The sequence below is a fragment of the Anthonomus grandis genome, chromosome 18 (genome assembly GCF_022605725.1).
Source record: "Anthonomus grandis grandis chromosome 18, icAntGran1.3, whole genome shotgun sequence".
NCBI lineage: Eukaryota > Metazoa > Arthropoda > Insecta > Coleoptera > Curculionidae > Anthonomus > Anthonomus grandis.
The window spans coordinates 11,560,564-11,574,556 of NC_065563.1; the positions used below are offsets into that span (position 1 = coordinate 11,560,564).

The 13,993-nt window shown below is 35.5% G+C and overlaps 1 protein-coding gene across 4 annotated transcripts in view; it reads left to right on the top strand.

Annotated features, from left to right (window-relative positions):
* The window catches only part of LOC126746930 (protein spinster), a 51,726-nt gene that overhangs the window by 19,870 nt on the left and 17,863 nt on the right, over nucleotides 1-13,993 (top strand). For all 4 annotated transcript variants that reach the window (XM_050455355.1, XM_050455354.1, XM_050455353.1 and 1 more), the window contains exons 2-3: nucleotides 8,526-8,740; nucleotides 8,795-8,946. In XM_050455355.1, the coding sequence (XP_050311312.1) occupies nucleotides 8,526-8,740; nucleotides 8,795-8,946 (367 nt within the window). The remainder of the gene's footprint in view (nucleotides 1-8,525; nucleotides 8,741-8,794; nucleotides 8,947-13,993) is intronic.

A 13,993-nucleotide genomic window follows, 5' to 3' on the forward strand; every position in this document is an offset into this window, starting at 1 on the left:
TTATTACCGGCAATTTACCGTGCTTAGGTCGATAAATGCGGCACGTCAACGAAATACGTGCAATTAGTCGCCCCATTAGCATAAGAACTCGCTTAATATTATTGCGGCAAGAAGTGTTTTATCATTATGTATGTTGTTTTCATGTATTATTATGTCATGTCAATCGTGAGGGAATAGAAAGTAATGGCAACATTGGGCGCAACTAAATAGAAATTAATTATCACGTTTTAAGCACCATTAAACGTCAAAACTTGTGAATAAAACGCCATTAAATGTCAAAACCTGTTTGGTGTTCTTAAGACTTTTGTATATAATACTAAATGAGGATGTTTACTTACAGTTAAGAGTCAATTATCTTGACTGTTTGTTTTCTGCGTGCACATGGGAATGATTGTTTAAAATGGCATACGTCATATGAAACTGACAGCTGACAGTTAACGCAACTAAGACATTAAGGTTGATTCACATTAATGAATATTTAACGCATCCGGGGAGAGCCAGGAGAGGGAGATGGGTGGGTACGTCAATCGTATCATCGAGAATCGAGTGGACCGAATAAAATATGCAAATGGAAAATGTAAATGGGCCGCAAAAGTGGGTTCGCCGTTTTGCCATTTTTATATATGCCCGATGCCTCTAATCTAAATATTTATATTGGAAGATTGATGCGGACGGAATAACATGGGGAGCCGTGGAGTATTTTTTTTGTTCCTTTTAACGTGCAGAAAAATTACTTTAAAGGGTCAATTTGACAATGCAGCATATCTCTTATGGGTGTATCCTTTAGGGTGCCATAGCGAATCGTTAAACTCTCTTTTGTTATCAAAGCAAAAAGCTTCCGAGATTGTAATCCATAATTTAATCTCGAGTGCATATTATCGCCAAATGTAGCGAAAAAATAACATTTAACCGGATACGGTTATCGGAATAATCACCTGAGGTATCCGAACCAATGGCGAGAAGCCAACTGAACATTCGCGATCGCGCTATTAATGTGCACCCTCGCGCCAACTCATACAGATTTAATCTTTTAAATAATTTAATAATAATGCAATTTACTCCTGATGCCATCTGTTGGGTAATAAGTATATGAACTATGGTCAACGAGTGACAGCGGCTAAGCTATGTCAAACTGTGGCATACATAACCTCAAAAGAAACAGTGAGGATTTTTTTCTTTGGTTATGTGGCAACATTCGACCGAATAACTCCATAAATATTTGATCAGTTTTGCCTAAAAGCTCGGGCGGCTTATTTACCCAAGGCGGCGATAAAAAAGCGGCAAATAGGGCCGAGAACAACCTCCATTCGGCAAATTTTATTCGCGAAGCGATTTCCGTGGGGAAATAACTTTCCATCTAGAAAACGTGAGATTCCTCAAATGGAATGATGCGAGACAACATCTGGCGAAGCGATAAACACCGTTTACAGGTTCCTGTTTTTTTTTTTTTAACATTCAAATCGGTTCGCGCCATTTACACCCGTTTGAATAAATGCATTTCAAGTGCGTCTTGGGAACTGCTTGAGGGTATCTCTAATTTGGCCACAACGGGCATTGGGATTTTTTTAAAAATATTTTGCTTTCCGAAATCGCGTTTTAAATAAACATCTTTATCTAGAGAATGTAAGCAGTTTACACTATTGACACGAAGGATAGAGCCAGTTAGACTATTTTAGGTTAGGTTAAAAAAAGGGTTTTGTTACGTATGTACAGGGGGTCTTTCCCTATATATTGACTCCTTCTCTACAGGGGTCAGGTGAAAAGTAGCCAAAAAAACTTTTGTGTTTTTCTTAAAATTTGATGTCAAAAAATTTTTGAGAAATGTCAAATTTTGACAGATGGTCACTTTTTTCTTATGGCACCGTATCCCTTATATATGACCCCGTAAAAAAGTTACGTATTGTATTATCACGTGTGCAAAGTGACGGCAACATTGGCAAGTGACGGCCGTTGCCTGTGATGACGTATTTGTCTCGCGACAGTAAAACGGTTTTCCTATAATGGTTGTGCAATCAACAGAACGTCCTTCACGTTTTATATACGCCAGAGAGGGTTTTATTTTGCTTCTGAAAGAAAGCAATCGGAAGGGCTCCCCAGTGGTGCCTCTCTTAAAACAAACATCTGCTTTCCCTCTCTTTCGGAGAGTCTATTCGCGTAAAAGCATCCACACGTAAACGGTTGTTTTTTTTTCGGTCTTTTATTTTTTTTCTTTCTTCACGCCTTCAAGTAGTTTATGAATTATAGACGGTTTTTGGAATTTTCATTAAATAAAATCATCCTGAACAAAAATAATTAATTTTTCAAAATTTTGATTTTTTTTCAAAAAACGCTCGAACACGTGTCCGATCAATTTAAATGGAGAATCTGCATACGAATTTTCAAAAGTGTAAGTCAAGTAGCTTATGAGTTATGGACAGTTTTTGGAATTTTCATTAAATAAAATCATTCTGAACAAAAATAATTAATTTTTCAAAATTTTGATTTTTTTTCAAAAAACGCTCGAACACGTGTCTGATCAATTTAAATGGAGAATCTGCATACGAATTTTCAAAAGTGTAAGTCAAGTAGCTTATGAGTTATGGACAGTTTTTGGAATTTTCATTAAATAAAATCATCTTGAACAAAAATAATTAATTTTTCAAAATTTTGATTTTTTTTCAAAAAACGCTCGAACACGTGTCTGATCAATTTAAATGGAGAATCTGCATACGAATTTTCAAAAGTGTAAGTCAAGTAGTTTATGAGTTATGGACAGTTTTTGGAATTTTCATTAAATAAAATCATACTGAACAAAAATAATAAATTTTTCAAAATTTTGATTTTTTTTCAAAAAACGCTCGAACACGTGTCTGATCAATTTAAATGGAGAATCTGCATACGAATTTTCAAAAGTGTAAGTCAAGTAGCTTATGAGTTATGGACAGTTTTTGGAATTTTCATTAAATAAAACCATCCTGAACAAAAATAATTAATTTTTCAAAATTTTGATTTTTTTTCAAAAAACGCTCGAACACGTGTCTGATCAATTTAAATGGAGAATCTGCATACGAATTTTCAAAAGTGTAAGTCAAGTAGTTTACGAGTTATAGACAGTTTTTGGAATTTTCATTAAATAAAATCATCCTGAACAAAAATAATTAATTTTTCAAAATTTTGATTTTTTTTCAAAAAACGCTCGAACACGTGTCTGATCAATTTAAATGGAGAATCTGCATACGAATTTTCAAAAGTGTAAGTCAAGTAGTTTACGAGTTATAGACAGTTTTTGGAATTTTCATTAAATAAAATCATCCTGAACAAAAATAATTAATTTTTCAAAATTTTGATTTTTTTTCAAAAAACGCTCGAACACGTGTCTGATTAATTTAAATGGAGAATCTGCATACGAATTTTCAAAAGTGTAAGTCAAGTAGTTTACGAGTTATAGACAGTTTTTGGAATTTTCATTAAATAAAATCATCCTGAACAAAAATAATTAATTTTTCAAAATTTTGATTTTTTTTCAAAAAACGCTCGAACACGTGTCTAATCAATTTAAATGGAGAATCTGCATACCAATTTTCAAAAGTGTAAGTCAAGTAGTTTATGAGTTATGGACAGTTTTTGGAATTTTCATTAAATAAAATCATCCTGAACAAAGATAATTAATTTTTCAAAATTTTGATTTTTTTTCAAAAAACGCTCGAACACGTGTCTGATCAATTTAAATGGAGAATCTGCATACGAATTTTCAAAAGTCTAAGTCAAGTAGTTGATGAGTTATAGACAGTTTTTGGAATTTTCATTAAATAAAATCATCCTGAACAAAAATAATTAATTTTTCAAAATTTTGATTTTTTTTTCAATTTTTTATTTTCGCCGACTTGCGGTCGACGACGACGGATGTTTTAAAAGGTTCTGCGGGGGAGTGTAAACCGAATGCCAAACCGGTTTTTTCCAGTTTAAATTCTATTATTGCAATAGGGGCACTCTTCACAACTGTCATTTGTGACAGCCTTCCTGCTAATGTGCGCTTGCGTCACAACGTTGCCGCATGTTTTCTTCTTAATCTTATGATTTATAAAACTGTTATAGAATATCTACCTCAACAGTTTTACAAGACATTAAGGCCTAACAGGAATGTTACAAGCCTTTAATGAGGCTTTTGATAGCGTCACGGTGTGCGTATGGGCGCCGTAAAATTCCTTATTATGGGTTCAAAGCACTCTTGTTGCATTTTGGGTTGGCAGTACGTGCGTGGGACGCCATCTTGTTTACGAGTTTGTTGCCAAGATGGCCACGTCCCAGTAAAGAAACAAATAATGAACAATCCAGCTGTGGTGGGGGGGAATTAACTCGCCTACTACCAGTCCCAAGCGACATCGGAAATGCATTAATGATTATCAATATCCGTGAAAGGTATTATGGCCAGGTAGTGAAGTCTTGAAGGTCATTAGGTCAAAAATTATGTATAAATACCAGGAAATTCTTTTGATGTCTTGCAGCAACGTACTTAAAAAAAATGGTATTTATTACACGCATGACGTCTTTTTTTACATAAGCCATTGTTGCGATACGTCGTGACCGTTTCGTAATTTATAACGAAAGTAAGAATTCTAAGTACGTGCGTATTAGTAAAGGAAATAACTGTTTTATTTTACAAATTATTACCATATAAGATCCTTTATAGTGTTTTTGTGTTTTACTTTACAAATTTTGACAGTTCAATACGTCTGTTGTCGTGTCGCCTCTGAAGTGCGTTGACACATGTCACTTGTCACGCCAGCCGCCTTGACATTTAATTGCAATGTTGCCGTCATATTAGGATACCACTGGTAGCTTTCTCAAAACTCGGTTTTTTTTTTTTGTTGAAAATTCTCAGCTGGATTTTGATAGAATCGAAATGTTTTGAATACCTTGAAAAACTCCTCAATAACTTCAAAATGGTTTGACCCGTTTGGTAAAAAACTCATCAACTTGCATATAAAACTAAGATCAATCAAATCACTTTTGATTGGTGCCAAATGGGGTGAACACTCAAAACAATGATGATGAATTGTTAACTGTAAATTGATTACGACCGCATTTCGCGTGCCAATTGATTTATTACGCGTCGCTTGGTGATGTTTATGGCCACCGCACCGGGGCGAGTTCGCTTTATTATAACACCATTAAATTTTCATACGATTTCGTGTACTGATAAGTGTGGCAACGTCGGCTGTTTCATAAACTGACAGCTGTCAAGTTAGTGCCGTAGGTGGCTCCATTTAAAACGTTCATGTTTCTGACGTTTTCATTAAAACTCTCCCTCACTCGGGATTTTAATAATATAAAAGTTTTTAATTAAATTCCCGCGTTCGGGTGACGTCAGAGAGTTGTAACGGTCACCTCGGCACAAGAGCCACTTCATTCATTCATTTCGGTGTAAAATTGGATGATGGTTAATTATTGTGCTGTCAATCTGGCATGTCACATGCGAAAGAATTTATAAACAGAGAAATCCAATTAACTACTTGACGATGAGGAGCGTTTATGCGTTTTTTAACCCTTAAAAAAGGCATTAAGAGTCGAGTTTTACGGGCGCCATAAAACACCGCGTTTCTTCAATTTCCGAGTCGTATAACTTTGATCTTGACGGAGATACGTTAGGTCCGTGCTAGTCGCCTGCAAATTATATAAATCTAGAAATGTCAGTTGCCACATGGACATTCCTAACTATATATTCTATTGTTATTCATAGAAGGCTAAAATTGTATCTTCTGCCCTAAAAGCTCTCATAGACGGGGTGGATGGCCATCAATCTTAAAATATGCCCATCACTGGCGCCGAAACTCAATCTCATCCAGAGTCTTTTATCAAGGGGTTGCAAGTTGGATGGGGAGCGTCTCTAAATAAATCCAAAGAGATTCTATCTACCCCTTATTGGGGAATTAATTGGATGTTTTTATCAGGACAGCTGTTTTTGATAATTGTTTGGAGTCTGATCCCTGGCAACACTGTTATAGTTGTCAAGTGTTACCGGTGACATATGTCAAAGCAATTGACAGGTGATATCAATCAGGGAGGCCTTAAAAATTAATTTTCTTCTATTAGCAAAAAGTAGCTAAAAATTAATACCAGGTTGATGGGCGCATTATGATTTTTAACAAAAAATTGAGCTTATGAAAAACTACCAGAATGATACTAAAAATCTGATTGTATCATTAAATTATTAAGCCAAAGGAGATCAAAAAAGGCTACGGGTCCGGTAAAGTTAAAGGGACGCCTAAAAACCGATTTTTTTTTTAATTTTTACATAGAATGTTGAGTTTGAACATTTTATTGATAAAAAAGTGAGGATGAAGTAAAAAAAGGCAAAATGTTAAAAATTATAAAGGATTTGCTACTTACCTTCGTATAATTCACAATTACACCACTAACTACACTCTATTTGCGACTAGCCATCCCGTTGACCATTAAATATGATATTAATTTAAATTTAAAGCCTTAAGTAACCAAATTCTGTAGGATTTGCATCACTTCTTTAGGTCATAAACACAAATTTCCACACGCAAATCAGAAATATCAAATATCTAAATACCAATCATTAATTCATAAATAAAAAAGACTGTCAAATGTCACTTACGTTAACTTATCGGCAGTGACCACTGTACTAGTACGATTATCGTAATTTTCTGTCGTGTCTTACTATAGGTAAGTATTTGTCTATTTATAAATTTTATATAATCACGTGGGATTGGAAAAAGGGATTGGAACCTTGGGTTGGCGCTTAATAGTGATTAGGTAGTTGTTTGAGCCCTATTTAGGGAATGGGATAATGGGGGGGAATTATAGGCACAAAGACCCATCCAACTAAAAAGTGTTCTAGACAAAACCAAAAAATACTACTGGGGTCATACTGAAGCTACTCCCATTTTTGTCAATAAGGTTGTTGTTTTATTTTATCGTCCCTTTAACTTTACGGGACTCGTACTCTTACTTAGGTACGTACCAACCATGTATTGTTTCCTACTGGGCTTCCCAGAAGAAAAAATATAAATCTTAACCTGTTTTTCTCTCTTACTGTTGGCCCCAACCGAAAATTGTTGTCAATTTCGTCAATTGCTCAATTAAATCCACGACCCATTTAAACCTAGAAACCGCCTAACAAAGAGCCAATTTTTTTTATCACACCGGGGAGTGTGAAGACAATTTATTAAATTGAATAACATTGAGAAAGGAACACTTAATTAGCTGAAGTGGACATTATTACGTATTTTATTTCATAAGTCATTTAGGTTAGGACCGAATAAAAAAAAAACAGTTATTATTATATATCAATATCTATTATTATTATTATTATTATTATATCAATCAATACCTTCACTTCCTACGTACTTCTGTCTTGTCCTAAAAATTAGTAAGCAAATTTGATCATTCCTAAATCAGGGTTTTATTCTGGGACGAAATTTGATATATCTCTGGATGAAACAAACTCAAATTAATTTATTTTGGACCCTTTCTAGGTCAATACAACAATTTCTGTAAAAAGGGGACTGTATCATTGCTGCATTCAACTGTGACACAACATGAGACATGTATATCCTTTTACAGGTACCAACAGAAAATTCCCTGCAATGACGCAAAACAAAGCCTAAAACTTTTGAGTGGTTAAGAACCGGATTAGTTATATGTGTGTTAAAGTTTAGGTGCTCATCAAACCATACACCCAGAACCTTAATAATATTACATGACTGAAGAGAAACATGAGTAAAATGAGTCACACTAATAAACTTACATTTACTCACAATCACATTCAGAAACAGTTCATTGCCAATACGCCATTGATTGAGCATATCTAGGTCACTCTGTAATAAAACTTGATCAGAAAAAGAAACTACTTCCCTATAACACTTGACATCGTCGGCAAAAACCAAAAAGAAACGGTTCCTAAAGCACTTTATGAAAATGGTAGATAGTAAAGGAGAACAATGCCCCCCTTGGGGAACTCCAGAGGTTACACTCACACCACTTGATCTGGAGACACTTGACAAGTTCCGCTGCAAAACCAACAAATTTGTCAGAGTAGACATACTGGTCAATTCATACTGATCAATTGCTCCTTACGATAAAAATACAATTGGTTATAAATAAGACTATCGGATCGGAATGATAGACTGCAGGCAAACATTTCTGTAACTCTCAATATTATCACGGTCTCCAGACTTATAACTATGTTTCCACAATAATGGAAATACTCCAGTATCCAAGGAAGAGGATAAGAAACACTGCCGTTTTTATCAGAAATTTATTGAATGCTTGCAAGGAGGTGCCTTAGACGTATATCTAATATTTAATTTTTGAAGAACAAACCCTTGGGTGCAAGACACTCATCCATATTTTCCTCATCCACTCTTAATTTGGATAGTATTTAGTAAACGAATCTCATGACTTAGTGGTATCTAACACGGGCATCCCTGGTTCAGATCCCATTGCGGACAAATTAATTTTTATATAATTATGCATTTAATACCATAATGCAATGATAATTGTTTTTTTATTTTCAGGTGTCTTGGAAGACATCCAAGCGGATCTAACAATAAACGGCAAAAAGGGGGTAAACAACGACCTGGCGGGGCTCCTCCAGACCGCCTTCATCGTCTTCTACATGATATTCGGCCCCATCTTCGGCTACTTGGGGGACCGGTACAGCCGAAAGTGGCTTATGGCATTCGGGGTCACCCTCTGGAGTCTCACCACCTTATGTGGATCTTTTATGACCGTAAACCCTTATAATATGTTACCCATAATCAAATTAATTTATGTTTTTTTTTAGAACTATTGGTTTTTCTTGCTATTTAGAGCGATGGTGGGGATCGGGGAGGCCTCCTATTCAACCATAGCTCCGACTATCTTAAGTGATTTCTTTGTGGGGGATATTCGGTCCAAGATGTTGGCCTTGTTCTATTTTGCCATTCCAGTTGGCAGGTATGTAGTTGGCTTAAAGTTAAATCCGCTATACTTAAACGGCCCATTATATAGATAAATATCCGAAATAGTTACACTTCAAACGGTGACATGTAAATCCCCGAAGGATCAAATGCTTAAGGCAAACAAGAGTGTTTACGCTAGAAAAACAGGAAATCTGTTAAAACGCCCGCGTAACTAAAAAGAGTTTAAGTGATTTAAGACCCAAAGCCCCAAGTTCGGCAAGTTGGAAATGAAAGGAAGGAGGAAGCGATGTTTTCATTGATTTAGTGCTAAAAGGTCGAGGAGATGCTTGTGGGCGGAGGATTTTTTCAAATTTATTTGGTATGAAAGTTGTTGTTTTGAGAGAACCGTTGACGGTACTGTTAACTGATTGTACCATTGAATTTTAATAAAACGGCTAGTGGTATCAAACATTTATTTAATCAATACCCGGGATTAACCTCATTACAAAAAATGATTTCTGAAAAACAAGTAAAAGCTAGACTGCCTAACCACAAATTACTAATTAACAATAATTATCAGACTTAATCTTATAATTAAACCGTTTTACTAGTAGTAATAATATACTCTCAAAATCTGAACAACTAACGATGCAAAATTACCTAAGAAGAAACAAAACATTTTATTTTCAATGACAATGATCAAATGTTATTGATAATAATCCTCCTGTCATTGACAATGATCCGGTTTAACAGAAAGTGACACTAAGTTTTTTAATTTAAATGGGACAATTGGTATATCTAAAAGAGTGTGCGTCACGTCAAATGCTCGCGCGAGTCCAGTTTCTTATACGTCTTGCTATTAAAAAAAAAACGGAAAAGTTGGTGATAGAATCGAGAATATTTTGGTGAAGCCCTGGAAGTGTTTGTGGCTCTGGTAATGCAGAACAAGTAACAACTGATAATATATGCCGATTTTTATTAGCGAACGGCTTGCCGGTTTTTCATAACCTACAACAATAACATAAAACAAACCAGTGTCATTCATCAAGAGTGCATCTAACCACATAATTTTTAATTTTTATTTTTCTCTGTGCATTAAACCTTAAGGAGTGTTGGACTGCAATATCGACGCAGTTTTTCCTCCCATGATCAAGTGGCGTTTTCCACTTGCCTTAGTGGTGATATCGCAATGTCTGGCTCTTGCACTAAGTGTAAGGCTGCAGTTACTTGCAGAGAACCTAAAAGAAATGGGGAGGTTTTTGGTTACCCTTGCGACCATTGTAGAAGCATGGTCTGTCAAAGCTGAAGTGATTTAAGTGCTACTGAAAACAGGGCAGTGGTGTTAAGTAAGAGATCTATGCCCTTCTACTGTAAAGAGTGCTTGGCATTCGGTTTTCACGAATTGTTCCAGTTGCAGAATAACCACGAAATTGCAAATATGAGTAAAGCGCTGGGTTTGAAAACAAATTATCCATATAAAGTTCATATCGCAAATCCTTTTTTTCTGGCGGCAATTCATCTAACATTACTACCAAAGGGCTTGCAGCGTTGTCCGCATTAGATTTGGGACTTTTACCTTGATAAACATCAAAATTCACCAAATAGCCATCTGTAGTATTTAGGCTCCAAATTTTATACCGAAATCTAATGGGTTTTCCACGAATAAATTGCTTGCAGCTATGTCGCCCGAAATATCGAACCATACTCTCATCATAAGCCAAATTTTGTTCCGGAACGAAATTTTTCAAACAGTTTTTTTTTAACATTTCTATGACAGGCCGAATCTTGTAAAACTTATAATTTTTGTCTAGTTTTGTATTATCAGAGCAATGAAGAAACCGAGTGATCTGTAAAAATCGATCACGGCGCATTGCTTGAGATACAGCTATTTATTGCCTTTTAGATGGCAAATTATTTTAGCCGCTCACAAATAATATTGCTATGAAGCAACGAATTTCATCTGGTGTAATATTAGGGTATGGACAGTTTAAAAATAATGCATACCTGCGAGTTTCCGCCACCAAATGTTTTATAAATTCATCATCTATAAACTCTTCGAAAATTTGAATTACGGACATTTGCTCAAATCTGGAATAATCTGGTGGCGGAAAATATTTTGGCGGTACAACTGCATAGTTTGCTCCTTTTTCCCACTGAGATATAAATGATTTAGACTGGTTTCGCCTATCTTTTAGCCAAGTTGTGTATTCCTGCACAAGAACCAGAGTAGGCACAGTATTTGTTTCCTGATCTGCTATATTTGCATTACATTCAACCTCATATTGGGTACCCAATGTCTCGTTATTGTATAATCTTATTTCGGCCGGGGCTCGCAACTGTCGAGCTGTCAAATAATTGTCAACTAGCCTACGAAAAAAAATGATCAAAAAATAACAAATTACGATATAAAGTTGGCTTATTGCCCGCCATCGGCCTCGTCTGCTGAGTCCTCATCTGTGTCTACATTGGGTTCTGGTGGCTCAATGTAAATATCGCCGTCAAAATCATCGTTATACACCATATCAAGCGCTTCCGCAAGTGAAAAGCCATATCTGTAATTATTTGAAATCACTTAGTGCAAACGCCTTATGTTGCCATATGGTAACATACAAGTTTACGCCCTTGTAACTCACTAACTTATCAATAGATTTTATTCCAAATTTGGCCAACGATAAGCCATTCTGAGCATCACAGTGTAACAAAATATCCCCCACTATTACACAAAAAAAATAAATTATACTCACTCGAGTTGTATATCCATATTTTTACGATGTTTCAATAACTATCAAATTTAACCGCACTAAACACACACAGTTCGGCGTTTTTACGGAAACTAAGCGAACGCGTGGTTTTTGCACACTGTGATTGGTGATATGACACGCTCGCAACAAATTTACTAGGCGTTAATGGGTTAAAATTCAATTGTTCATCAAAAAAGATACAGTGTACCTAAGATTAACATTATCAATAGTATCCAAGGAAATTACCTGTTAAAAAACCTCTAAACAGTTTTTCCTCATTTTCTCGAAAACCAGTGGGAATACGAAAACTTTTCTTTTAGCATTGGATTCCTAGTCGAAAATAGAACAAATCTTAAAGAATAACACTTAGTCAACATATAAAAAATAAAGAAGTTATGAGAGATGATTTTTGAAAAATTTGACGATTTTTAAGTCAAAATTGAAAAAATCTAGTTTCTTTTGTAGAAGCTAATGTAACTGCATTTCCCCACATTCAAAGCCAAACTATTACCAACAAACCATTCAGACAATCTATTCAGGTCATCTTGTAAGAGAACCATGTCTTGTTCTGAACTGATCACCCTATAAAACGTTAACCTCTTCCACTCCATCGTATCCACGTATGGATATTTTTAGATGTGGCAAAATTTACCACGATATCCACATAATATGGATATTCATATAGGGGACATTAACGCACTGTGTAAAAGTGGTGTAGGCCCCTGTAGTTTATTTTTCATCGCGGTAGGACATGTATATCCATATGGGGATATGTTTAGTCTTTTTTCTTGCAATTCCTAGAATAATGTAAATGTTTCAAGGTCAACTTTCACTCTGGTGGGAATCTACCGCACAGGCAAGAGTACTTTTGGGGTTCGCAAAGAGCGCATCACGTATTTTTCATGCTATTACGTACGCATAATTTTCGTTTTATACTCGTTATTAGTCAAAATGGATTCAGACTACGAGAATGAAAGTGATGAGAGCTATGAACTGTCTACTGACTTCAAGAGCTACTCGGAAACCGACTACTCATCAGAGGATGAAGAAGAAATTATTGACGGTGTTCAGATGAGCGGCTGGACGACTGTAACGGATCCATTTGAGGATAAGCTGCCAAGTAATATACCCGAATTTCGCTTTGACTATGACTTTCACCCAGCAATTGACTTTCAAGAGTGCATGGACAGCTTCCAAATTGTTTTGAATCGTTTGTAAGTAGAAGTATTGTAAAGAAGCTATGCGAGTGGACCGATCAAAGAGCCAATATATATTTTAATAATAATCCACATATATGAAAGTTTTTGGTTTAAATTATAAAACAGTCGAAACAGAAGAAATGTATGTATTTATAGCGCTGTATTTTCTTACTGGATTGACCAAGTGTGTGCAAATTTCAGATTATTGGAGTAAAGATGATATATGCACTGGTCCTTCAGTGTTTCATAAATCTGTTATGAGCCGAAATAGCTTTTTAACAATTCTTAAATTCCTTAGATTTTCACCCCCAGAACTTGCCAAAGCTAATGCACCGCTTAGCAGATTAGGCTAACTGAAAACTGTGAAAACTTAGTAGACCCAGGTCCGGTTTTCGCAATAGATGAGCAACTTATGTTATATAAGGGCCGACTCCATTTTCGCCAATATATAAAATCCAAAAGAAGTCGATTTGGAATCAAAATATTTTCGTTATGTCCCAGTAAACCTGAACTTCGAGGATATACATGGAATTTTTTGTATATATATTGGTAAAGATATATATGACATATAGCACATTCCAGAAACAGAGAACCTTTCATTTTCCGAAGAAATAGTGGTTTACCTTTGTCAAAACCTCTTGAACAGTAATCGTGAAGTGATTGTCAATAATTGGTACACATCAGTTCGCCTTTGTGAGTTATATTGACAAAAAACACTTTTCTTACCGGCACAATTCGATCGAATAGGGGTGTTCCAAAAGAATTGACATTGGTTCCTTTAGAGAGGCAACAATCATGTTTTGTTCGCAAGGATATGCTTCTTCTAGTTCGCTACAAGGACAAGGAAGACGTTTATCTACTTACTGCAGGATTTTGTGAAAAAGAACGATATGTTGTGGGAGGAAATGTTATCTATTACAACAAACCGAAACATATTGAATTTTATAATCAGAATATGGGATCAGTTGACGCGGTAGACCAAGATATTGAACCATACAGTCCTTTGCGGAAATCCTACACATGGTTTACCAAAATAGGTTTGCACCTTCTACATCTAATGTTATTGAACTCTAGAGTATTTTACAGCCAAGCACATCAAAACAAAGTTTCAATGTATAAATATACAAAACTTTGCTGCCGGGTTATACTTTTGAAATATAGC